General features: G+C 53.8%; 1 protein-coding gene across 6 annotated transcripts in view; it reads left to right on the forward strand.

The window, feature by feature from the left end:
- Foxp1 (forkhead box P1) overlaps nucleotides 1-25,532 on the forward strand; it is a 516,185-nt gene that overhangs the window by 371,914 nt on the left and 118,739 nt on the right. For all 6 annotated transcript variants that reach the window (XM_078033591.1, XM_078033596.1, XM_078033595.1 and 3 more), the window contains one exon: nucleotides 17,310-17,414. In XM_078033591.1, coding sequence (XP_077889717.1) covers nucleotides 17,310-17,414 — 105 coding nt within the window. The remainder of the gene's footprint in view (nucleotides 1-17,309; nucleotides 17,415-25,532) is intronic.

The raw sequence follows: 25,532 nt of genomic DNA on the forward strand, positions 1-25,532 counted from the left end.
TTGCACAAGGCAAACCCTAAACTGATTACAGCTTTTAAAATTGGGTTGTACATTTTTAAATCCATATCTCAGTGATGGTTTATTATGCCAAAAAAAATTGGGGGGCGGGGGACAGGGAGAAGTGCTAATTTTAAATAGCCAAGCATTCCACAAAACAGTTCTTGCTTTGCCGTCTCAGAGGGTTTTCACAATCAGGAGTGACAACCGCAGGCTGCATCCTACTGTGGAGTCTTGTTGTCCTTTAACCTGGAGCTGCTTGTTCCCATCAGTGTTGGTGAGCACACAGCTCTAAGGACAAAATTCTGTGGAGAAGCACCTTTTCATTATGTGCTCTGACTTTAATTAAAATGAGAGGCTTTGTTAAAAAAAAAAAAAAAAAGTAATTGTATGCCTCTAAGAAAGTTCTGGTAAACATTCCTTTAAGGCATTGCCCTGGTTGGCTTAGGCGCTACTGGGTGGGTAGCAGTGACCCATCCGAGGGACGGAGGCCTGTCTGCAGGATGAAGGAGCCCTTTGCAGGGAGCTGGGCCGCTGGGTGCTCCCGGGTGCCATCTCTAGCTCCTTGGAGCCCTGCCAGGAGAAGTGTGTGTCCTGACCGCCCACTTCCCAGGTTCTCGCCTTCTGATCCTGCATCACAGGGCGGAAGCTGGGGTGTCCATAGAACGCGGCATGTGGGCACTGAGCAGCAGCCTCCCGCTCTCCTGCCCTGGAAAGCATTGCTAGGAAGTCATGGCCAGGATTGGGACTGGACCGGAGGCCAGGGGAGCAACTGCATCGGCCACTCCACCCTCCTGGAGGGGCAGGGTGGGCGGGGGCTCCAGGCTCCAAGGGAGGGGAGGCAGTGGACCAGATTGGCCCCATTTCTCCCCCAGCCTGGTCCTCTGTTTCTACGATCTGCCTTTTGAACTGTTTTTGTGGCTGATCAGTTCCACCTAATGTGTCTCTTGATTTCTGTATTGTAATACTCAGGCGACATGCTGTTCTCTTCATTTTTATAAGCTTTAGATGCTTCTGCCTGTCATATTCCGGCGGTTTATCTTCGGCGTCTGGATTTGCTTTCAGACTTGAATGTCTGTCAAGCTGCCGTTGCTTTGAATGTGAGATCAAAAGAAGATGAATTCCAGTAAAAAATTTCCTTCCATGAAGAAAAGATGGGGGCCTATGTAAACACCCGTGACAGCTCCCAATGAGTTATTTTAGCCAAGTATCAGCACCTGCGTGACAGGCCGTCCAGTACACCGTGCTCGGTGACATATCGGTGGCTTCCGTGGCAGAGGAGCAGAGCAGTTTGCAGGAGCCCTTTCTTCCTCCTTTTTCCCCCTGAATATGGCTGTTGGGCTCTCCTTCCTCCCTCTCCAGCCAACCTTCTGGGCCTCCTGCGGTACCTGTCGAGTCCCTTGGGTGACAGAAGACAGGACTTGGGTGCTGAGCTGGAGAGGTTAAGGAGAGTTCGGGTAGGCCAGGCAGGCATCTGAGATAAGCAGGGAGCCGGTGGCTGGCAGAGACAGAGACTGTGAAGGAACAGCAGCAGGATCAAGGGCACGTCCCTGGAGTGCAGGGATGATGAGCTCTTTAAAATGCACGTGACAGAATCCTCCAAAGTCTGCAGAACCTGAATTTCCTTTCTTTCCTTGTCTGTCTGTCTTTCTTTCTTTCTTTCTTCTTTCTTTTTTCTTTCTTCTTATTTTTTTCTTTAAGCATCCTGCCTATGTAAATGTCACTACAAAAATATCTCAAGAGCAGGTTTCCCGAAACCCTGTTGGTGTGTGTGTGTCTCTGCCTGCGTGAGCCGAGTTTGGCGGGGCTGGCTCCAGCCAGGGCACACTTGGTGCACCATGTTGCTGCTTGCAGACTCGGAGTGATTTAGAGACGCGCAGCATTAATAGATTTCTTTAAGTGCTAACTTTGAAAATTACCTACAAGCTCCAACTGATCTTTCAACTTTGAAAGTGAAGAATTACTTGAGGAATTCTTGTGGTTTCTTTGTCATTTGGTGAGAGCCCAGCCAGCTACCGTGGAGGCAGAGCCCGGAGGTTGCCTACAAAGGGCAGAGTTCCAGTGTGCGCTCTCCTCCGGCGAGCTTCAGCCGCTCAGCACTTCCTGTTTATTCAAACATCTTTTTTAACCACTCGGCAACCCCCGCTTCAACAGAAACAGCCAGAACCCATCTACAGCAAGAAGACGGAAATCCAAAGGCAGGCAGTGCGAGCTCCCTCCGTCAAACTCCTCATTTTCTCTGTAAGTGTCTAGAGGAAAAAAAAAAGGACCGTTGTTGCTGGGTTGAACTTTTAAAGGAGGGATCCGTGCTTCTCAGAAGGTGTGAGCCGGGCAGAGAGGGTGCTCCAAGTGGTTTACTGCCTGCTCCCTCCACTCTGCCCCAGAGACTGGAGAGGCGGCTGCCGGTCACTCCCTGCTCATCACTCTTGCTTGCAAACGTGTCTATGGATGTAATCAGCCGAGTCTGGCCAGCAGAGTGGCTTCCCAGGCTGAAGGTGGACGGAGCCGGCTCTGCTCTGGCTGAGGATGCGCGCGGCCGTCCTCTTCCTGTTGGTGGGGCGTAGGGGGATGCCGCCGGTGCCTGTGTGATTCTGCCTCAGCACACTGTCCCCGGCTTTGGCACCAGCACACCGGCTGCATTGGTGCATCGGTCTTGATGATCTGTGTCCCAATTTCATGCCAATCAGAGCTCGACTGCTGACACACGCAGTCGTGGTCTCTCTCCTCCACATGGTGTTGTTGGAAGAGAGTGGGCTGCTCAGGGAGGGGAGCCCCCGCCTGGCGCTCCAGGTGGCTGTGGACTCCAGTGCTGGAGGGCTCTTGCAGTTTTCATGGTGGACGCCTGGTTGGGCAGGGCCAGCGGGGACTGGGTTGGGAGGGCCAAGCGTCTGCTCTCCCAGTCCTCTCTGTTGAACTGACATTTTAAACACATGGTATGACCCTTTTTAAAAAGGCCACACCCTTTCCTGCCCGTGGTCATCCCACTGGCCTCTCCCCTCCCCATCCTCCACCCTGATCCCAGCTTCAGGGGAACTGGTATCCAGGTGCTAATTTATTTTTTTAAGCTATACTGGTCAGAGAATAAACAGGAAATGGAAAAATGTCTCTTTTGATCTTCAGAGCATTGTTATTACCCTGAACCTTGTTTGTGAGTCCCCAGACTAAATATCCTTGAATTTTAGTGTCTGAAACAGCAGCTCTGAGAGCACAGAGAGGGATATTCTCTGCAGTTGTCCAGACCTCTGATGGGAGAAACATGTACACACACAAAATAAATAAGTTTGTGTGTGTCCTGTGGCCACGGCGACTGTTTTCATGTTCCAGAGTTGTTCTGCTTGGTAAGGACAAAGAAAAATGATGTTTGTGGCTCTGCCTTGAGGACAATTTGTTTAACAGTAGGAGTAATTGCAGGTAAGATGGAAAGAGAGACTGCAGGTATTTACCCAGATGCTGGCGCAGGTGTGGCGCCGGGGCTCCGCGTGGGAACCGTGGGCTGCCGTGCCTGTCTCTCTGCCTGTTTGATGACCGTGGTGCTCCTGCTCGCTGCTGGTGTTGCTTCTGGACGGCCGTCGGGTGATTTATCAGAGGGGAAGGGAGTAGCTGAGACTCAGGGACGTGGGACCCAGGTCTGTTTTGTTTTCCACTCAGCAAGCCTTGCCCTTTACAGATACACAGAAAATAATGCACGCATTGTTTTAGGATAAAAGGAAATCATACATGTCCTTGTTTTTTTTTTTTTTTTTAAAGGCAAGCGAGTTAACCCTTGAGGTTCAGGAGGCTCTGTCTCCTGAGAATTCAGCAGGCTTCTGTGGAGGATCGAGCTAGCGTGTGGGGCTGCGGAAGAGGCAGTCCTGGGAGCGGGTGCTCGGTAGTTTGGGGTTTCTAGATACTTCATTCGGTTACGGCTGCCTCGGTAGGGGCTCCGTCGTGGTGTCCCTGAGCACCTTCTCATAGTGACACCATCCAGCCAGGCCTGGTGGCACTTGCCTGGGATCCCAGTGCCTCCGGAGGCTGAGGCAGGAGGGTCCCAAGTTCCAGGCCAGCCTGGGCAACTTAGCAAGTCTCAAGATCGTGAATGGAAAAGGCTGGGATGTAACTCCATGGTCTAGCATGTGGGAGGCCCTGGGTTCAGTCCCCAGCGCTGGACAGACAAGCCCCCTGCCACGCAGTGTCATCAACCCAGACTCCTGACCTTAGCTCTGGACAGGTCAGCTCGGCTGAGGGACTGTGCACCAGGGGCTGGGCGGCCAGCTTCAGAGTGATGCAAGACAACGTGCTGTTCCTTGGTGGGTGCTGACCTGCGAGGCCTGCCTGTCCCTCAAAAGTACCGCCTTGCCTTGATCACCATGCACCGTATCGCATGATCTTCAGGGTCCTTATCTCCATATCCTTATCTCCAGGGGCCAAAGAAAAGGCTTCTGTCTACCTTCAGGGTGGATTAAAAGAACAAGCAAACCAAAGTCTGGGTTTTTAATTCTCGGGCGGGTTCTGCCTGACTCTGGGAGAGTGTTTCTACAGAGGCGGCCCTGGCCTACCTGGAGACCGGCACATTCTTTACCATCCAGAGCCTGGTTTTCTGGAGGCGCTTCCTCACACACACCCATCCTGAGAAAGTGCTGTGCGTGATCCTAACACCATGCCCGGCCCAGGCAGATCCAGTCCTATAAATCACAGCTCAAAATCTGTCTCGTCGCCTATACTGTTTTGGAATGTGAATTGAAAATATGCACACGGAGGGATTCCCTCTGCATTGACTATATAAGGGAACAGGAGCAGAGGCCCAGGCAGCCCCCGCCCCAGGCCCGTCCACGGGGGTTGGTGGCTGTGCTCTCGAGGATACAGCAGTGGCCTGTCCACCTCCTCTGTTGCCATCTCAGGTGGCCCCACAGGGGCTGTCGGGCTGCATAGTAACACCTTATAGTTAAGCAGAGCCTTGTCTGTAGAATCCAAGTGCCCAGTGAAGGTTGCCTGTTGACGCTGTGGACACCCTGGGTGGGGGGCTGCAGAGACTGTCCCATCTAGAGGTGGGAAAGTGCTGCTGTGACGTGGTTCCCAGTCTCCGTGTGTCTGTGTTTCGTGCTCGGCAGGCGGATGGTCTGGATGCCCTGGGAAGCGTCTTTCCTGTGACTCGGTCAGCCCTGACCACAGGCAGCCTCCTCAGAACCCTAGAGTGGGTACGGTGAAGAAACTGGGCTGGAAAGCAGAGCGCCCAGGACACTAGTGGGAGGGACCAGGTGCTGAGGATGGGTCCTGCGTCCTTCCCATCCACGTAGGTCAGCGTTAGGGGTCAGCAGTTTTTAAAGGTACAGTCTGTCTGATTTTTGTTTTGTTTCACTTTAACATAATGTGACGTTGGCGATTTAACTTTCACAAAAATGGAGCTCGTGTGCTCTCTGCCCAGCACCCGGGAGCACCCACTGAGGGTTCAGTCGGGTGGGAGCTGCTCAGTGGGGGGTCTGTGGGGTAGGAGAACCGAGGCCTGCTCTTCCTATAGACTCGGCTGCCCGCTGCCCTGGCCCTGGGTGCCTCCGGCACAGCCTAGTGTGGGAGGGGAGACTTTGTAGAGCGGGGGTGTGTTCGGGTTTCGTTTCTAATGCTCTTCGTATGTTAGAAGCTTGATGCATGAATTCGTCTGGAATAATCTCTCTTCAAAATCTTAATTTTAAAAAGTGATTATTAAAAGTCTATAAATAATGATTCCAGTGTGGCTGAAGGAAGCTGCTTCCCTGCACATACTACCAAGTGTTGTGTCACGTACGGACAGTAGTATTTTTACTTGATTTTTAAATTATTTTCCTAATTCATGTTAGTTCCTGTCTTTGACCATGAACTAACCCCTTTCATATTCAATAATCAAATAGAAAGCATTTTAAAAATCACTTAGGAAGTGCTTCTTGGTTGTCAGGCTTTAGCCCACGTACATTCCGTTTATTAAGTATGACATAGCTACTGTTATTTTTTCCAGTTCTTACAGATGAAGACACTCAGGCACAGAGAGGTTAAGTAACTTGTCTGGGGTTGCATGGGTAGCACATGGCCGATCTGAGCTTCCAATCCAAGCACGATGACTAGTGCTTGCTTCACCACGGTGAAGGCTGCTTCTGTAGAGATCAGCATTACTATTTTTCAAAGCCCCCCCTTTTTTTTTTGTTTTTTAAGAATAACTGGGATTCTCTCAGGGTCAGTAATTCCCCCAAATTCCCAGCGAATCAGGATTTCTTCATGCTTGGAGACTCACGTCCCACCTGATGCTGAACTCTGGTTGCCGGGAGTTCCGAAGACCACGGTCGCCCTCTGAGCGCAGCTCCGTGAGCACAAGTGTTGGCCAGAGGAGCCGTTTGGTTTTATCCCCCCTTTAGAGAAGGCCTTGTTCTGTTTCCCTGGCCACACCCAGCACATGGGTTTCTCTCGCTGGCTTCTCCATCAGGATGAAACCTTTTAAAACCTTAGTGACCAGGCTGCCCTTCACTTGGTCCCACTGGCTGAAGATGTGCTCCCCGCTGCGGCTGCGTTTTCCTCTAATAATCTGTCCTGTCCAGCGGGCAGCTCCAGGCCCAGGGCTGAAGGGGCCCTTGAGTGGCCTGAGGTGCTGCCCAGGCTGTGTGGCCTGGGGCACACTAGGTACATGTCCTGCCCTCGTGAGGGGTTGGAACCATCCACATGGCACCCTCCTCCTCCTCCTCCCCCTTGGTGGCACCGCCTGGGTCTGTCCCCTCCCACCCCAGGGTCACCTCTGAATTACCTGCCTTTGTTACCCTGCTGTTCTCTCATCACTGGGGGGTGGGGGGGTGGAAGTCTGTGCCCCCGTACGGGCCCCGTGGCCCATGATGGTGGCAGACGCCATGGCTTGACCACCCTGGACAAGAAGCTGAGCTCCAGGCTGAATGGGCACCTCTCAAGTGACCCTGACAGCTTCCCCCTCTGGTTCTGTTTCCTCATCTGCTGACTGGGTATAACCGTTCCTCAAAGGACGGTGCTCGTCAGGCCTGGGGCCCACACCTGCCATCCCAGCGACTCGGGAGGCTGAGGCAAGAGGATGGCAAGTTTGAGGCCAGCCTCAGCAAGTTGGTGAGGCCCTAGGCAACTCAGTGAGACCCTGCCTCAAAATAAAACAATCAATAGGGCTGGGGCTGGGGCTCAGTGGTTAAGCGCCCCTGGTTCAGTCTCCAGGACCAAAACAACCAAAAGGAGCGGTGGCAGGTATCATAAGGCAGGTGCTCTGCTGAACACTGGTCTGGCCACACACTCAAGAAATTGTAGCTTTTAGGCTGGGGCTGGGGCTCAGGGACTGGGGCTCAGTGGCCGAGCGTTTGCCTAGCACATGGGAGGCACTGGGTTCGATCCTCAGTACCACATAAAAATAAATAAAGGTATTGTGTCCATCTAAACTGAAAAAAAATATTTTTTAAATTGTAACTTTTTAGAATCGTGTTCCCTGTCCTCATTGGCCAGAGGTCAGGGCAGTTTTAAAAATGCAGCTATTTAACAACTTCTGCCACCACCAGCACCCCACCCCCGCCACAAGATGTGATTATAACCGTGTGAGACTCTACAGTGGATCAAACCTGTGGGTCAAGACCAGGCCAGAAAGCCCAGCACTGGGCCGAGGGACGTGTTCGGACCTGGAGAAGGTGGCGCCTTGGCATAGTCAGTCTGAGTTAGGAAGGTCTCCTTTTGAAAGTCCTCCTGTCCTCAGGAATGTCCCAGGGGCTTGAAGATGAGGATTGGGGACTTGGGGACAGCATGAGTATCCCAAGACAAGGTGGAGACAGGGAGATGGGGTCGGGGGAGCAGGCTGCCTGGCCTGGGAGCCCTGCCTCTCTCCTGCTTGGTACTTGCCAGTAGGAAGGCAGGGTACCTGTCCCCTGGGCCTGGGGACATCGGGAACACCACTGCTTGTGGGAGCTGGATTGTGAGCGCAGTTTTCAGAAGAGGTGGATTGAGATGGAGAAGATGGCGGGTGTCGCAGCCCTGGGCAGAGAACAGGGAGGGCCCAGCTGCAGACCTGGCCACAGCTTGCCCTGGGCCTGGGAGATCTAGCAGAGAAGAGCCCGTCTCTCCTGCAGGGGAATAAAGGCAGAAGACGTGACCCATGGAAGCCGGCAGCATCCAGCAGGCAAGGGGGACCCTGTGTCCATGTGCCTTGGCCTGCACTGGCCAAGAGACCTGCAGCCAGCTCAGGGCTAATCACAGTGACCTTGGCACAGTGTGACTCTCAGGTTCTCATGAGACAATGTTTGTTTGTTTGTGATTTTTCTGTGCTTGCCCCTTTGGAGTTGTAACCTTGAACAAGTCATGGAACCTCACATTCTCCTTCTTCCCTTCAGATCAAGACGCAGAAACCATCTCCTTGCCTCCCTCTGAGAGGCCCAGACAGGAGATAAAATGCTGAGGTTAGCATTGCCTGGTAACCAGGGAACAATCCAGCACATTGTCTTGATGTCAGTGTCACAGGCAGGGAGCTGCTGGCCCCACTTGCCCATGCTGAAGGTGCTTGGGATTGAACCCTGGGCCTTCTGTGTTTCAGGCAAGCAGACCTGCGCTGCACCCCTGTCCCTTATACTGTCCTGCAGGTATCTCTTTGCACTTCTTAGTGTAAGAAGCGTGGATTACTGGAGAAGAGCAGTGCTCCTCTGCCCGTCCTGACGGCAGGAGTGACAGTCCCACCTGAGCCATTCTTGGCTTCCGCTGGCTTCTCTTCCCTTACCTTGTCTCCGTTTCTGCTGGAGTGTCCCTCATAGTCCTTTTCACACTTTGCTCCAAGTTCAAGCAAGAAAAGGAAGGTACTTTGGGAAGCAGAGCATCTGAGGGTTCCTGGTCCGCTGGGAGCGTCCTGAGCTCATGTGACTTGTAAGAACAGGAAGAGGGCACCATGTGTTTTGAGCAAGAACTGAGTTCTGTTTCTATTCCAATCATGAATAATCGTTTTGAGTGGAATTCTAGCCAGACTCTTCTGCAAGCTTCAAGATGAGCCGGTCTCTTCCCGAGGTACAAAAAGACGCAAACCTGCGCTATTCACAACGAGAGCCGCCAGGCTCCACCTCATAAAAGGCATTTGCAGAAAAGAGTGGGTTGGTTAGGAAGCGAGTGGATCCCTGTGATTCACACTCACGTCTGACCCCTGCATTTCCTGCCTTGGGAGCCCAGAGGAGGACTAGGCCGATGCATTCATTTATTTATTTTTCAGCAGAATCTAGTCCCAAGGGGAAACATGTTTGCCGCCCCATGCAACCTAACCTTGGAGACATTCAGTAATGCACTTGACTCCGCCTTCAGGCTGCCCCGGCCACAGCCCCCAGGCTGCGATCTTGTCAACTCCCATGAGCTCAACAGGCCCAGGCCTGGGCAGTGCCTGAATGGAATCCCTCCAAACACAACTCAGGTGCCGGAGCCTCAGCTGGTGATTCAGCACTGTCTGGCACCGGCCGCCCAGCCCGGGCTCCAGGAGCTGGTTGCAGGACCTGTGTGCACGGGAGGAGGAGGGGAGGATACTGGGCTACCTTTTCCCTCTCTCAGGAGAGACTTCAAACAGACTTCCTGACTGTTTGCAGCCATTAAACTCAGTTCACCCGGTTTTGCAAGAGAATCATAGATATCAGCCCCCCCACCCCGACACACACACACAGCCCATTTTTGGTCTCATGAAAATTCTTACTCTTTGGTGGGAAGTGGCCTCTGAATGACTTCCAAATAAACAAGGTACTCATCATTGCTAGAGGATCTAAGCCGTGCAGCCCTCTACTCCCTGGGTTTGCTGGATGGCAATGCTCACAAAAGAAAGCCTCCTCTCAGGGCTTTTGGATCTCCCTCCGCCTAGGCCTCTGCAACTGGTGCCTTGGGGTAGCGCCTGCACTCCCAGCTAATGCTGGGAAATACGGCATGACACAAGAACACCATTGAAAAACTCTTTCCCCTCATCTCACTGCTTCTAAAAATAAAGGATAAAAGAACTATCACTTGCCATCCTTCCTTTTAAGAAAATATACACCAGTGAAGAAATGACTGACATAGAAGTCAGACACGGTGGTGTAGGACTGTCATCCCAGCTACTCTGAGGCTGAGGCAGGAGGATCACAAGTCTAAGGCCAGCCTTAGCAACTTAGCAAGAGTCCATCTCAAAATAAAAAGGGCTGGGGGTGTAGCTCAGTGGTAGAGTGCTTCCCTGGCATGCATGGGACCCAGGTCCAATCCCCGATACCACAAAATAAACAGATAACTGTCACATAAAAGAAGCAGAAGCCACACAGCTCTCATCCTACCCAAGCTCATGTCTGAAATTCTAAGGCAAAAGACAAGTGAGAGGGACCTAGATATCCAGGGTCACAGCAGTGCTGACTGCATGTGCAAATCCTGGAGAATAGGAGAACCCATCCGTGGAGAGACTGGGGACCGGCCTGGAAGGAGGCCCTCTTGTGTGGTATGGAACAGGTTTGTCCACAGGCAATGCTTCACCCGGCCTCACCTCTCCCCTCCGAGGCCCAGGGGGGGACACTGCCCGTGGCCCTGTGACCCTATTTCAGCAGATAGGTAATTGTGCTGATAGGGAACTTGGGCTTTTCAGTTTTCCATCCTTTAAATATTTGGCTCAAATACAGATTGTCATGTTGTAGGGGTAGGATTGTCCCTGCACCAGGTTTTCACACTTGTGTTTCTTCCTGCTTTTCCTGGTGGTCCTGGAAACGGAACCCAGGGGTGCTTCACCACTGAGCTACGTCCCCAGGCCTTTTTAAAAATCTTGTTTTGAGACAGGGTGGCTCCGTGATCCCTCCCGAGTGGCTGGGATCACGGGTGGGCACCCCACGCCTGGCGTCATGTCTGTGTCCCGCAACCTCATTTGCCAAGGCTGCCCAGCACTCGAGGGAAGGGTCACAGATGCCAGGCTGGGTCCAGACGGAGCCCACAGAGGTGTTTCGCCTCCACCTTTCCATTGGGAAACCCACACACGTGTCCCTTCAGAAGATGGCTGTCCAGGCCTGCCCTGGAGTCAGGGGAACTTGGGGTGGAGGTTGCTGTGCAGACTCTGAGTCCCCGTTGACCCCAGGCTTCGCGTCTACCTGCCCTGGGCGCTGAGTCAGGTGAGCTGAGGACCTGAGGGGGCGCAGTTGCCCCGCCCCCCCCCTCGGCGGGATCCTGGAGCAGGCGCAGCAGGCGGAGCAGTGGCCAGGGCCAGGACCTTGCCCAAGGCCGGCTGCAGAGTGGCCGTCACCCCTGGGCTGCTCGGGTCCAGGGCTTCCTTGCCCACCATGCACTGCACGGTCGTCCCTGGATTAGGGGTCTGGTGTTTCCACAGGCACTAGAATCCCTCCGAGGTCACCTTGCTTTCCCCATGTGCTTTGCCAAAAGACGTCATGTTCTTAAACCCCTGGTTTGGGAGACCTGGTTCCTGGCATGCTGTTTCCTCCTGTGAGAGACGTGGTCCTGCGAGCCCTGACCTTTCCCTTCCCATCCTGCACCCACTGCTGGGTCTCCCTGCTTGCTGGTGCCCCGTCCTCTGTGGGCAGTTGGCAGTTGTTAGGGGAGCATCCTGGGGTGGGCAGCTGGAGCCCCACCGGGTAGCCGGCTCCTGTGATGGGGAAGGCCGGGGGCCAGGGTGTGCGGGAGGAAGGCAGGCGAGGACAGGGCCTGTCCTGCTGGTTCGCCCGCTGCCCTCTCGATGTGTCTTACCAGCCTTCCCTGCCACCTCGTGTGCCAGCCAGGGTTGAGTGGCCCCTGAAGTTATCTGCAGAACAGGTTTGATCTGCAGTGGGGGTAGAGGCTGGAAAGGGAGTTCAAGGAAGGCTGGCTGACTCCGACCCACCCTGAGGGTGGACTTCTCAGCACAGGCAGGAAGTAGCCAACCCGGTCGGCGGCCAGCAGCTAGGGCCCTGCCACCCTCATCCCAGGGGGTTGGGGACCCTGGCTGATCTCTGCTGCCCAGCACTCGAGGGAAGGGTCACAGATGCCAGGCTGGGTCCAGAAGGAGCCCACAGAGGTGTTTCCCCTTCACCCTGCAGCTCCTTTACAGAAGGGCAAATTTGATTTGAGTTTTAAGAACAGCCAATTCCTTATTAGCTGAACTCTAAAATCATCTAGGGGAACTGATAGAGAGGTGCATGTGTCCAGCCCAGGGCTGAGACACGGCTCGGTGGGAGAACACATGGGACCCTGGGTTCGATCCCCAGCACCAAAATAAATGAACAAATATATAAATATATACACACGCAGATTTAGATATATAGACATATTTATAAAGATATAATATTTATACATATTTATATAGATATATATTTGTAGGTGTATTTATATAGATATATATTTATGCATATTTATATGGGTATGTATATTTATATAGATATATTTATATAGATATATATTTATACATATTTATATAGATATATTTATACATGTTTATACATATTTATATAGTTAGATAGATAAATATGTATATTTATATAAATACATATTTATATATACATGTAGAGACATTTATATGTTATGTATATACATGTACAATTATACACAGATGTACATATATATATACACATATATATATATCTAATAAAATAAAACTCTGCCCAGTGAATCTGGCACCTCCAGAGTAGAGAAGCCTAGCCAGGGCTGGCAGGCTGTCCCTGTGTGGGTGCCTGGGGAGTACCTCAGGCGTGAGGGCCCTGCCGTCTTTGTAGAGAGCACTCTGCAGGCCAGACCTAAGTGACCTCGCCTGCATTCTAAGAAAACTTTATTTGTGGCTACTGAAATTTAAATTCCAAGTGATTTTCACATGTCACCAAATCATCTTCTGACCCCTTCCCAAGCATTTAAATAAGTGAACACAGTGTTTCCTCCCAGCTGCACCACGCAGACCGGGGCCCCCGTGGGGTTTATGGGCTGTCATTGGCTGACCCGTGATAGACAACGTCCCACTTAGTGGTTTTCCAAAGACATTCCAAAGATGTGTCAAGGCACATCTCAGACCTGTCACCAGAGGTGATGCTTCCCGCTAGGAAGAGGGTCTCTTCCAGCAAAATCCTTGATGAAGGTGTCTCCCTCCTCGGGCTGGCTGTGTGCGCCTGGGAGTGTGGGCGTGCCCCGTGTGTTATGTCAACTTGCCAGTGTTTCTTCAGGGGTGGGAAATAGGTTTCTGAGCCTCAGCCACCTTGGTAAACGTGCTAAACGTAGAGCTACCTGGGCCTGAAATATAAGCACCCGCCGTGAACTTGACATGAATAGCTCAAAAGTGGTAAAGGTGCTACCCGAACGGTGTGTGCAGCACAGGTGGCCCTTATCTACCTTGGGTGGAGCGACGTGGCAGAGAGGGAAGCCGTCCTGATGGAGCCGGACGAATGGAACGTGTCCCCCGAGTGCCCAGGGTCCCAGGAGGTGGGCACGAGCTGCCAGACCTCACGGGCTCCCTGAATTCCCAGAGGCAGCCGTGGCGAAGCCTGCTGACCCCTGGGGATGATCTGATCAGGCATGGGTGGGGACAGGGCCAGCCGGGGTGCAGTGCGGCATTGCCTGCCACCCCTGGGTGCCTGGGTCCGCTAGCTCACAGATTAGTCTAGCTGGTGGGAGGAGCAGGGATGTGAACTTGCTCGGCCAGCTCCACTGTAACTGGTGGCCAGGGCTCCAGGGCTGAGCAGCTTACCCTGGGCCAGGTGCTTGTCAGGTCCATCTTGCACGGAGCATTGGTTCATCTCACCAGGAAGAGGCACCAGGCTGGCCTGGGCCTGTCTCAGCTGTGGGTGTGCAGCTGGAGTCAGAGGTGACGCTTTCTGCTGGGAAGAGGGTCTCTTCCTACATTCACGTCCTCCTGCGTGCCCCCCTCTGCTGCTCCCCTTCCCTCCTTCCTGCCTCCTTCTCCTCCTTTCTCTTCCTCCCCTCTCTCCCTCTCTTCTCACATGCACAAAACCAGATCCGCAGGCTTATCATCCTGTACCGAGTGTCCTGTTTCCTCTTCAACACTGCACCCTAGGACTCCTCTTTCCGGCCGTGATGGAGGCACCATGGGGAAGAGCAGTCCCAGGCCACGGCCTGGTTCTTCTGGGATCCAGTGCTCTCTGGGGAGGGGCAGTGGAGTCCGAGGTGGAAGGACGTGGGTCTGCTTGGAAACGTGTGTGGATGGACATGGCTGTCAAGGGGTGGTGTCAGGGAAGGGCACCAAGCCAAGAGCGCCGTCCCGGGGACCCCATCTGCAGTGAAGTGGATGCGAGCCTCGTCGTCTCCTGCCTGTGACAGAGCCAGAGATCTCCACATAACCCCTGAGTCCGAAACTCCGAGTTTCCCTTTCCATTTAAATCTAGATCATCCTAGTTTACCTTGTACAGAAAACTAGTGCTCACCCTTTAGCGGTGACTTCATAGCAGGTTGTATGTTCTAGTCGATAGGATTTTAAAACCTCTTGTTGGGACCTGGGTGATGTCTATGTTGGTTTTTATTTGGGAGGTTCATTACTATTTTACTTTGCTCCGACTTTGGTAACGAGCCCCTCTCAGGGTCCGGGAATCTCTGCGGGTGACCTGTGAGGATTCTGATGCATTCCTGTGCTAGCAGTGACTCCTGGGGCCACATTTTGAAGGTCTTCATCTGGCTGCATGTTGGATGCGTGTTGGATGCGTGGAGCCCTGGCAGCCGGTTTGCAATCTCCATCTGGTGCCGCTCACTCTCCAGCGGTTTGGCTGAACCCTCCCTGGTGTCCACTCCAGTTCCTCAACACTTTCCCTCCCTGCGCCTGGGCTTGGCTCTGCTCCTCAGCTGGGCTGTGTGTGAAACCACCTGTTGGAGCTGGGGCTTGTGATAGGTGGCTGTAAGTTCCTGGACCCTGGGATGGGATTGGAAGATACCTGGCATCCATAAGTGATTATGATTTTCCCTCCAACCAGTAAATAAGCCTGAGGATTCCAGCACCTCATGTGACATGCACAGTCACCATGTGGCCAGCTTGGTAAACACTGGTTCAGATGACCTCAGATTCAGGTGTGCCACCGTCTGTCCCCAACATTTCCTTCTGAGCACGTGCTTATACGAGCACAGCGTGTGTGGAGATTTCCTTAAAGACACCCGGAGTCTTGCCGCGTGCTGACGGCTGGGTATGGCTACCGTGAGGCTTGTTACTTAAAAGCCGAGCACCTGTTCTCCAGGATCGGGTGAGAGGGGGCAGGTGGTGTCCGCCAGGGGGGCAGGGTGTCCTGTACTGCTCCCCTGCTGGTGGTCCCGCATGGCCCATCTTCCCCCCAACGTTCCTCTGTCCACCTCTCCCGCCAGCTCCACGCCCACCGTCTGCCTTCCCAGCTGCAGCTGGAGCCTTTTCTGCCGCTGAGTCTCTGATGGTAGCACTTAAGACACCGAGCAGTTCCCTTCCTGCCTAAGAAGCCCCAAAGCCCCGCGTGAAGGCGTCCAGGGAACACGCGTGTAGGAGAGGCTCTGCTCCCGCAGGCACCTTGCACAGGGGATATAAATGAAATCTTCACGCTGCCCACTTTACACCTACGCGTGTACTGAGCGTCTCCAAGGAGACGGGGAACCCGGGGTCCGGCCGTGGTGGAGCTTCCTCCCAGACGGCGGGCTGGGGCCCAGGCAGGGCTCCCAGGCATCTTGGAGTACATGTGGCCCTCACAGGCAGGCCTGCTCAACTGTGCCTGGGCCTGCAGCTGGTGGGCTGCAGGGGGGAGTGCAGTGTGCGGGCAGGCGTGGGCCCCGCAGGCACTTCTCCCCCGCCGTCCCAGGCTCTTGTCATGCTTTTCTGGGCTGTTTCTACACCTCCCTTTGCGCCTCTGAGATACAGAGGCTGCCCTCAGCCTTACACAGTGCCTTTAAGAGGCTCCACACAGTTGTGCCACGAGGAGCCTGGGTCAGTGTCTTTTTTTTGGGGGGAGGGGTACCAGAAATTGAACCTAGATGCCTTAACCACTGAGCCACATCCCCAGCCCCCTTGATTTTTTATTTTGAGACAGGGTCTCACTGAGTTGCTGAGGCTGGCCTTAAACTTGTAATCCTTCTGCCTCAGCCTCCCAAGCTGCTGGGATTATGGGTGTGCGCCACTGTGCCCGTCGTGAACACGTCTTCTTGAAAGAACTCGTGAAGGTTCAGCCTTCCTCAGCACCTGCTCCTGAGGACGTTGCCCTGGACCCCCCTGTTTCCTGTGCCCAGTGTGCAGGAGTCCCCGCCACCTAACCCTCCGAGACTTGGTCTTGGCCACTCAACTTCCTAGACCTGGACGCGTGTTCTCACCACTGTGAAGTGAGGAGCCTGCTTCCCTTGGAAGGGCTCTGTGTCCACTGGGGAGCCCGGGCCACACCTTGTTCAGGCCGAGGCCGGCTCTAGAAGTGCCTCTTCAGGGGAACCAAAGCCATGGCGGGGAGAAGTCGCTCTGACGGGACCCTCCGGGCACCCTGTTTCCTCTCCGCACTCCTCAGTTGGGACGTCCCCTCCAGGACTCCATTCTGGGTTCCCAGCTGGCTCCACTGGAGAAGCCGCCTTTGGGTGGGCATCTGCAGCACAGCGCCTGCTCACCTCGGTTTTGTGCGCCGATCCCGCTGCCAGCTGTACTTACGTCTTTGACAGCAAATATCTTTGTGATGGTTCCATAATGACACTTATCTCGCTTGAGCTTTTATAAAAAACCTCGGCTTGCCCTAAGTGGCTCCCCTCACAGAGCTCTCCCAGGCCACCTCCCCGACTCTGCCTCTAAATTGAAACTGTCCCCTGTTGTACTGGAGAGGGTGATGCAGACGTTGGGTTGAGGTGGCTGGAGGTGAATTCGCAGGTTTTCTCTCCTGACATCCAGTGAGATGGTCCTAGGAATGCCTGGCCAGTCCCCATCACCGCATCCACGGGACATGCTTTTCCTGTCATCCCACTCCCGTCTTCCTTCTGGCCTCATGGAGTGAACGTGACACTTTCAGCCTGTGTTCCCAAGTGTCCCCAAGTTCCACCAGAGAATCTGGGAAGACGGTGGTGCCGCCCACGTGCCCCCAGTAGCTCTCCTAACTTTCCGTCTTTGCCCAGCTCCCTGCTGGCCGTCCCTGCTTGGTTCCTCAGGAGCTGGCCACCCGTACTTCAAGCCTTGTGGCAAGTTTGGGGTGGGATAAAGCGTCCGCTTACTGGGTCACTGTGGTGGGCTTGGGGGCTGTGGGTGACACTGGCCCAGGGTAAGGACCTGGAAACAGACTCTGGAAACTTCTCAACACAGGCGGGAGGGGTGTCGCACGCCTGCCATTTCCTGTGCCTGGAAACGGGAAAGGCAGGGCCAGCCCTGGAGTAGGCTTCCAGAACCCTTCTGTGCGGCAGTCCCGGTCCTGTGTCCTGACCGGTGTGTTCTTGTCCCCTCCTCGCAGGCTCTACAAGTGGCCAGACAGCTCCTGCAGCAGCAGCAACAGCAGCAGCAGCAAGTTAGTGGACTAAAGTCTCCCAAGAGGAATGACAAGCAGCCGGCCCTTCAAGTAAGTCCCCTGCTTTACCTCATGGGCATGGCACCCTCTGGGCAGCCACTCCCTCTGGGCAGCCACACCCTCTGGGCAGCTCCTGGGCAATTCAGAAGGGAACCGTGTTGAGAATTGCTGATTGTGAAACAAGAGCATCTGCGGACGGTGAGCTCTCAGTGCGCCAGCAGAGCGTGACCTCTCATGGAAAGTGTCAAGTTGAGCAAAAGGGTCGTTCTTGGTAGCAAGGAGAGCTACCCTGGCCATGCGCCGGGAGCGTGGGCATTTGCAGGTGTCGGGCTGCTAAGGACAGAGCACGGGTGGCAGACCAGCTGATGGTGCACAGACCTGCCGTGGTCATCTAGACTGGGAAGGGGGTGGTTCCCCTTATGTCCAGCACAGTAGTACTCATAGGGACATGGTTTTGACCCCCTGTGGCCAGTGGGGGTCATCTAGCAGTGGTTTTACTAACATGTCTGGATTGCCCATATTGATGGGTTCAGTGTGTTCATGTAAGAAGGGAGCACGTCCTGACCCAATCCAAGCGCCCTTCTTTTATGACCCCCCAGCCCTCCCCAGGCTCAACTTGTTTTGTTGTTCTTTCCACAAATGAAAAACAACATTTATCTCTGTGCCTGGTTCCATCCGTTCAGCTGCTGTGACGGGATTCCGTGCTTTCACGCACATGTGCACAGGTGTGAACACACCATACATGCACAACCCCACCTTTGCCCACTCAGGTGTGGATGGGCGTCTGGCTGGCGCTGCAGCGGAGGTGCTGTGCAGCTGTGTGATGTGCTGAGTTTCTTTCCGGGGAATCCACACCCAGGACGGGGCAGTCTTACAGGTGTTCTTCCACAAACCTCCACCTCCTTCTCCACTCGTTGGCTTTGTGTCCCATTGTATAAAAAGGTGGCTTTTCCTGGAGGCCCCTCTTGTCGGTACAGGCCAGGGCTCCTGCTTAATGGTCTGCATTGCCCAGGGTGCCCACCCCCAGAGAGCGCAAGATTATTTATTGGCCCAAAATGTCAGCAGTGTCCAGCACCCTCACGGGGCATGGTGCCTGGTAATGGCATGGACACAGCCTCCTCTCTGGATGTCTTTAGAGGGCTTCTGAATCATCTGTTTAAGGTGGAAAGCAATTTTATCAAAGGTGACAAGAATGATTGTTTTAACCAGGCACCAGTGGTGTACGCCTGCTTTGGGAGTCTGCAGCAGGAGGATCGTAAGCTTGAGGCTATCTTGGGCAACTTGGTGAGAGCCTGTCTCAAAAAATATAAAAAGGGCTAGGGGTGGGTGTGCAGCTCAGTGGTAGAGCACCCCTGGGTTTATCCCTAGTAGCACACACACAAAAAATTACTTTAGCAACTTCTCAGTTCAGCGTATTGAGGCCAAGGGGTTAATGGAGTGGAAGCAGAGAGCTCATAAAAATCTGATCTAGATTTTTGAGTTGGAGGCAAGAATTATAACAAAAATTTCAAAGAAACCTGACTTGGGATGCTTGTGTCCGTGCTCGGGATAGGGCCCTGGCAGGAACCAGATGTTGGACAGTGCTTTCAGAGCTGAGGGTAAGGACCCCCAAATGGGAGGTTTCTCTCCCTGGAGATGTCGGAACAGAACGCACAAGAGGTAACAGGTGGGCTGACCTTGGTGCCGGTTCATTGGATCATGAGATCGCCTAAATTCTTGCTTGGGTTGAATTTTAGTGGGTCAGGATGAGCTGAGGTCCATTTCCAAACAGTCGACCTGGGGCTGCAGGTTCTAGTCCTCTAGTCCTCTTTCCGCTGGGACAACTGTGCTCTCCAGGAAGGTGCAGGGCGTGGGGACACCTTCCTGGGGGAGTCGGGCCGCAGCTTCTCTGTTGGCGGAAGCCTCCTGAAGGCCTTGTGTAGTAAACCGCTGGCAGCCCACAGCCTGCCCGCACGTGGGAGTGCAGGGGACGTTTTAATGAGGTGCGGTGCCACGGTCCCGTGTCAGGTGCTGGGGGACGTGCTTTGTTGTGCACATGTCTTAAGAAGAGCTCCAGAGGATGAAATAGGACTGTGTTGACCTTTCGGCTGTGAGCTTATTTGTCAGGATTCAAATAAGTTGAAAGGATCAAACTGAACAGTTTCCGTCGTCAGACTGGGAATTGTGTTTCAGAGGTCAGCGGCGGAGGGCAGCTGCGGATTCCATAACATAGCCAATTGTTGGTACATATTCAAGCACCGGGCCATCTCCTGCAGACAGAGGCACAATTAAAATTCTAATTTATTAATGTATACACGGAGCCGGCCCAGCCTGTCACTCAGTGATTCAAATGACCGTCCATTCTTTTGCCTTCCTCTTGGGAGCTCTCCTGGCCTTAGAAATACCACGAGTCCTGTGGAGTTTATCAGACCTCAAGTGCATTGGGAAAATGACAATATACTATTGGGGGGAACGTCTTCCACGTTGGAGAGCTCCGCTTAGAGATTGAAAAGAAACACACAGTCTGGCTGATCATATCACTCCCCGTATCAGAGAGCATTTCTGATCTTTTTTATACTAGATTTATATTCCCTCCGACTTGCTTTTTAAAAACATATGGCATTTTTAGGTAACTTCTTTTCCAAGACAGACGAAGTTCCTCTAGGGGCGAAATATGTGAAGCCCATTTGGGGGGATTTCCTCCAGGGGGAGGGGGGCTGCTGCCGGCCATCCACAGAGCAGAGTGTGGGGCGGAGAGCTTCAGGGTCCTCAGCAAGGCCAGCGTCCAACCCTGTCACCGGCTGCAAGGACCCAGTCGTGTGCAGCCAGCAAGAGGGGCGGCCTTGAACGCTGGTCTTACTAGAGAAGATCATCCGGAGTCCCTCCTGAACCCCGAAGTGTGGAGTGGACCCGCAGAGAACTCAGATCCACTTTAAGAACAGGCAGGAAGGAGGGAGCATGGGGTCACCGGTGTGTGTGTGTGTGTCCCCTGGACTACTGCTAGACATCTCCTCAGCTAACTGGTAGGGGCATCCCGCCATTTAGAGAGGCCTGTTTCTTGGCCAGCCTTCCATAAACATCGCTTCCATAAAAATCGCTCGCCTCGGCCACAGGGCCTGTGCTCTCTTTATGAAGCTACGTAGGTGGACTGGCGACTCACTGGAGGAGGAACCGTGGCATTTAAATCTCTCCCACCTGCCACGTCCTTGCCGGGGCATTTCAGCCGGCATCTGAGCAGTGTTCAGCTCTGATCTCCAGACCCTTTATAGCTGTGCCGAGAGACCTATTTTAGCAAATTTCAGATCTTGTGCCTGGAGGAAGGCTTGACAGGGGAAAAGGATTTGATCTGCTGATAGCTTGGAGAGGAGAAAAAGAAAGAAGGAACCTAAATCCCCCCATACACTGCGGCTCGTATTTTAAGCACAGCTCACACTTCCCTGTGCAGTTTGGCAGGCTCTCTGGTTTCACAGGCTGATGATACAAACAAAAGAAGAGAGAAAGTTAGGGAAGCTATAAGTGGTTACTCGACAGAGATCCTCAGCTCCTGCAGGCGGACACCGTCACCGTGGCCTGGTTGCAGGGGGAGGAGGGGTGGTGGGGACAGACCCGGTTCTTGGCATCGCCTTCTCCACCAGATCTGAGCTGGTCCCATTCTTGGGTGACAGCGTGGTTTGTTAATGAAGAGGGTCATGACTGTGGGGTGGGGAGAGAGCTTCCTGAGACCTACTCTAATTAGTAACCTCCATTGCCTACGACTTCACCTGTTGATTTACTTTGCAAAAATAAGAAATAATTTTTTATTTTTTAACAAATGATCCAAATTGAAAATTGAAAATTGGCCCCCGGCATCAATTCAGAATCAGAATGGCCTGAGTTAATGAAGTTAAACCTGTTAGACATTTCAGAAGAGCCACAGTGCCCTGGTCATGGTACCGGTGCTACGAGAAGACGAAAGTACCCAGGATGCAGACCTTGCCTTCAGCAGGCTTCGGATCTGGGAAAGAATTCACAGGTTTTGCTAGGGGGGAAATCATAGGTGGGTAAAAATAGTAGGTTCTCTTTTATAAATATTTATATACTTCTGAAGATGGCTTGAACGAGTGAAATAAATGCTTCACGGTGCAGGTGTTCTCATAACCTGGAAAATGTGCGACTTTACTGGCTGCAGATTAATTTGTGAGTAGATGAACAGTTTTATTGATCAAAGTTTGGAACTTTGACCACCGTTTCTGGGTAGTAATTCTTTTTGGTTCTTTAAGCGTTTTTAGTTGCTGGCAAGAGTACATAAACTGGAAGGAAACCAAATGACACATTTTCTCCTAAGAAAGTAAAAGTACATGTGTGTTCTGGCACCTGGAGGTTAGGAGGAGGTGGACCTGGGAACTGTGGCCCGGCCTCTCAGGAGGCGGGGTGTGCGGCCGCCCTCTGCTCTTCCCTCCTGCCTGCCCACTTCCTTCCAGGGTTAGCTCCTGCGCCTGGCCTCCTGGTTTGGGAGCCATTTCCCCCGCCAGGCCGGCCTCCTGCCCTGGGAGGCTCGGAGTTTAACGAGGACCCTGCTTTAAGTGGCCGCAGGTGTTTGGTAGCATTTCTATTTGCAGTTATATAAAACGTGCTCTGGGCAGCATTTTTGCATTGCGTTAATGCCACTTGTGATCTTACTACCTCGTGCCATTTCCCAGTTAGTCACCGAGGAGTAAATGGCTAAGAGGAAGCCCTTAAAGGAGACTACAGTTTTATACGGCAGATAGTGAAACGCGACGGTTTCTGAAATACTGACCCTTAAAACGCTCCCCACTGCTCTTGATTGGCCAGGTGGGCCCTTCAGGAGAGGGAGGCCAGGCAAATGTTTTTAATGTCTAGAGTTAACGTCCACAGCCAGCGTCCCGGGCATTTTTTAAAGTTGACATGAGGAGCTGAAGTTTGGGGTCCTTTTTTAAAAAGATGTCATTGTTGCCCAGGACTCTGGAGAATCCCAAAACCATTCAAATAAGCCTTGATAGGGAACAGTAAGGCAGAAATAAGGCCTTCAAAGTGGTCATCAAGGCTTCTAGACTGACACACGGTTAAAATGGTAGGAAACCTGGCCTTCCAGAACTCGGTCCGCGTCTGCGGTTTCCATTCCGTTGTCAGCGCGTCCTCGGCCTCGAGGAGTCTGTGGTGGAGCCTAGCTTCCGAGTCCTGATTGAAGAGCTATTTTTCCTACAAGCGGTGTTTTGTCCTTGCTTCCAAAATTCTGATATCAATTGTGATGAAATCAGTTAGACCATTCTAATATCACGACTCCCAGCTGTCGGGGGGACCACCCTGTGTCCCAGTGTGCCCAGGAGAGCGTGGCTAATCCCCACACTCGGAAGGGTCCCAGTTTGGGCGTTTGATCAGATGGCCACCTGACTCTCATGTTGGTGAGGTTTTTCAAGTGGGACGCTGATGTCTTGTAGGCGGTCAGGGCTGTCTGTCCTCATGCAGAAAGCAGTAGCTGTGGAGTGCTGATGCGGAGCTTCCCATGGGTCAGCCCAGTAGCTATCACAGAGCAGACTCTAGCCTCAACCTCATGGAGGAGGCCAGCGGACACTTAGGCCCAGGGACTGGCCAGGGCACACGTGGACAGTCACAGCACAGGATGGGAAGCCAGGCTCTGTGGGCCCACAGATAGTGCCTGGGTGGCCAGGAGGGCAGATATTGCCTCAACCTCTACATGTGTTTGCACAACACCTCCCGAGGGTCCCGTTTTCCATATTACCATCAAAGCCACGGCAGCGAGACCCCACCCCACTGAAGATGCCCAGATTTCCATGAAGAGACTCAGGTGGCAGCCAGGTGTGTGTGAGAGGGTGTCGGTGTGCTGGGCAGTGTCCTGAGAGCAGGAAGCAGCAGCCCACAGTGACTCCTCCTTCCCGGGCTGCCATGCCCCTTGAGCGCCCGTGTGTTGGAACACGGATGACCATGTTGCCGTGACTGTTGGGCTCAGGGGTGGGGAGGGACGGGGGAGAAAACACACTTGACTGGTCAAAAACGTGTAAATTGCTGACAAAATGCCACCTGTAATTAAGAGAGCTCCTACCATCTTACCTTGTGGTTTACACCTCCAGTGTTGGAGGAGGAGCGGCTCCCACCTCGCTAATTACCATTATCACTGAACGCTGGGGCTGGAGTCATTAGTCCCGTGTGCATTTAATTAGAGGAAGGCTGAAATTGGATTTAACTTATTACTTTTTCATGGATCACCTCCTTGTCATCACTTGAAATTGGATTGCAGCCCCAGGTAACTAATTATGAGAGCCACAGGATCAAGAGGGAAAAAAAGGTAATTAGGAATAACACCGTCGGACCCTTGCTGGTCGTCCACTTGTGCTTCGGGAACGGGGAAAAAAGAAAAGGAGAAAATGGGAGCCGTGTTTTGTGGAGGTGCGGACGGGGCAGTGCCAGCCGTGCGGGGTTTCGGGGCACCGTGGCGGAGAGTCACTTGTGGTGGCTCCTGGTGTCGCCACAGCGTGGGTCACAGCTGGCTCCTTCCAACCTGGGTTAAGCCAGGAATAGCAACAGCAGGACCATAGGTATGGGGCGCCCTGACAACCGTGCCTTCGGGGGACCCCCGGTACCCGAGGGCAGCAGCGCCGTCAGGAAGCCTCTGTGCCCGGAACTGGGTCTCAAGCATGGGGAGTTAGGGTGCAGCTAACCCACGGGTGTTCCAGGGGGGCCTCACGGCCGACGGGAGCAGGACCCACAGCCCGGAGGTGTGGGTGTGTCCCCGGGGAAGGCCTGTCGAGGTGTCCAGCCTTCAGTTGGCTTCTGGTGTGTTCCTCGCCAACACCCCCAGACGCTGTGGGGGTCCCCTGGCCTCGCCTCCCCTCCGTCCTCATGGGAAACACTTGACAATAACCCTTATCGTCCCCATGTGCCGAGCAGCACGGGAACTGCCAGCCGTCCACTTCATCGACACCGTCTGACAGTTGGAGGATGGGAAGCACGGAACCCGGTGGGGCAAGGAGAGCCGCCCGGCCTGGTGAGGGTGGTCCCAGGAGGAAGTTCTGAGCTGGATGCCCCCGCCAGGGGCGTGTGCTCAGAGACGGGAGGCAGAAGGGCGCAGGGTGGTGGGCAGTGCTCGGAGGTGTGCCGAGCCAGGTCCCTGCTGTGGAGAGGAGGGAAGCCGCTGGGTCTCCCGTGGAGGTGAACCACCGGCAGCTGTGGTCTCCTTGTTTAAAGTTGGTTTTCATGTCCTGTTAATGTCACCAAAAAATGGTGATTGCGTCTTGGGTGACTTTCCAACCTGGGTGAGCCACACCTGCCCTTGTTCCTCAGTGTGGGGGGAGTGTGGTCCTCCATGAGCGCCTTGCTCGGAGGCCGCAAGCCCGTCGGAGGCCGCTCCGTCCTCACTCCCCAGTGACACACCCCCTCCTGGACCTGTGGGTCTGTTTCCTGTGTGAGCCTCCTAAGCCAAATCTCAGGACCCAAAATAGTCATCGTTGAGTGTAATGCCGAAAATTAAAAGCTTTCCCCCTCCTTTTTTGGAACATCTTAAGTTGATTTAGGATTTTGTACACAATATTCCTCTGTGGTTGCAGGGGTCATTCCGAGGTCAAGTGATGGAGTGTTTCCATTTTTCCATATGAGTCTCCCAGTGTGTGATAAAGCGCACTCCCCCGTCCGTGAGTCTGCGGGATCCCTGACGGGGCACAGAGGTCAGTTCCCCGGGTGGGGTGGCCGGCCTCGGTCGGCTACTGTTCTCTGGCTGTGCGGGTGTCTCCCACCTCCCTGAAACTGTGGCACCGTCCTGACACATGCACAGGAGGTCCTCCAACCTGAAACTCATTAGCACACAGCACTGGGCCCGGAGCCGAGAGGAACAGCGCCTGGAGTAAGTCCCCGGGCCAGGAAGAAGGGACAGTGGGCACCGTCGTGTTTCCCCGGCACCCTGCCCGGCCAGGAGAGCCAGCTGACCTCGTGGCAGAGCCAGTGGGCATCCTGGGGCGGGTATGGGTCCTTGCACAGAGAAGCCTGGGGAATGTCCTGTGCGGTCACCCCTTTGCCCAGGCTGGCGGGTCAGCGCTGGCAGGAAGTGAAGAAGAGGCATTCCAGTCTCTCTGGGGCCACAGGTCCACGTGGGAGCCCTGGGGCTCGGGGCATTCATGCAGACCCCGTTCACGGAGCCCCTACACGGAGACACCGAGACCTACGCCGCAGCCCCACCCA

Source organism: Ictidomys tridecemlineatus, chromosome 16 (genome assembly GCF_052094955.1).
Source record: "Ictidomys tridecemlineatus isolate mIctTri1 chromosome 16, mIctTri1.hap1, whole genome shotgun sequence".
Lineage (NCBI taxonomy): Eukaryota > Metazoa > Chordata > Mammalia > Rodentia > Sciuridae > Ictidomys > Ictidomys tridecemlineatus.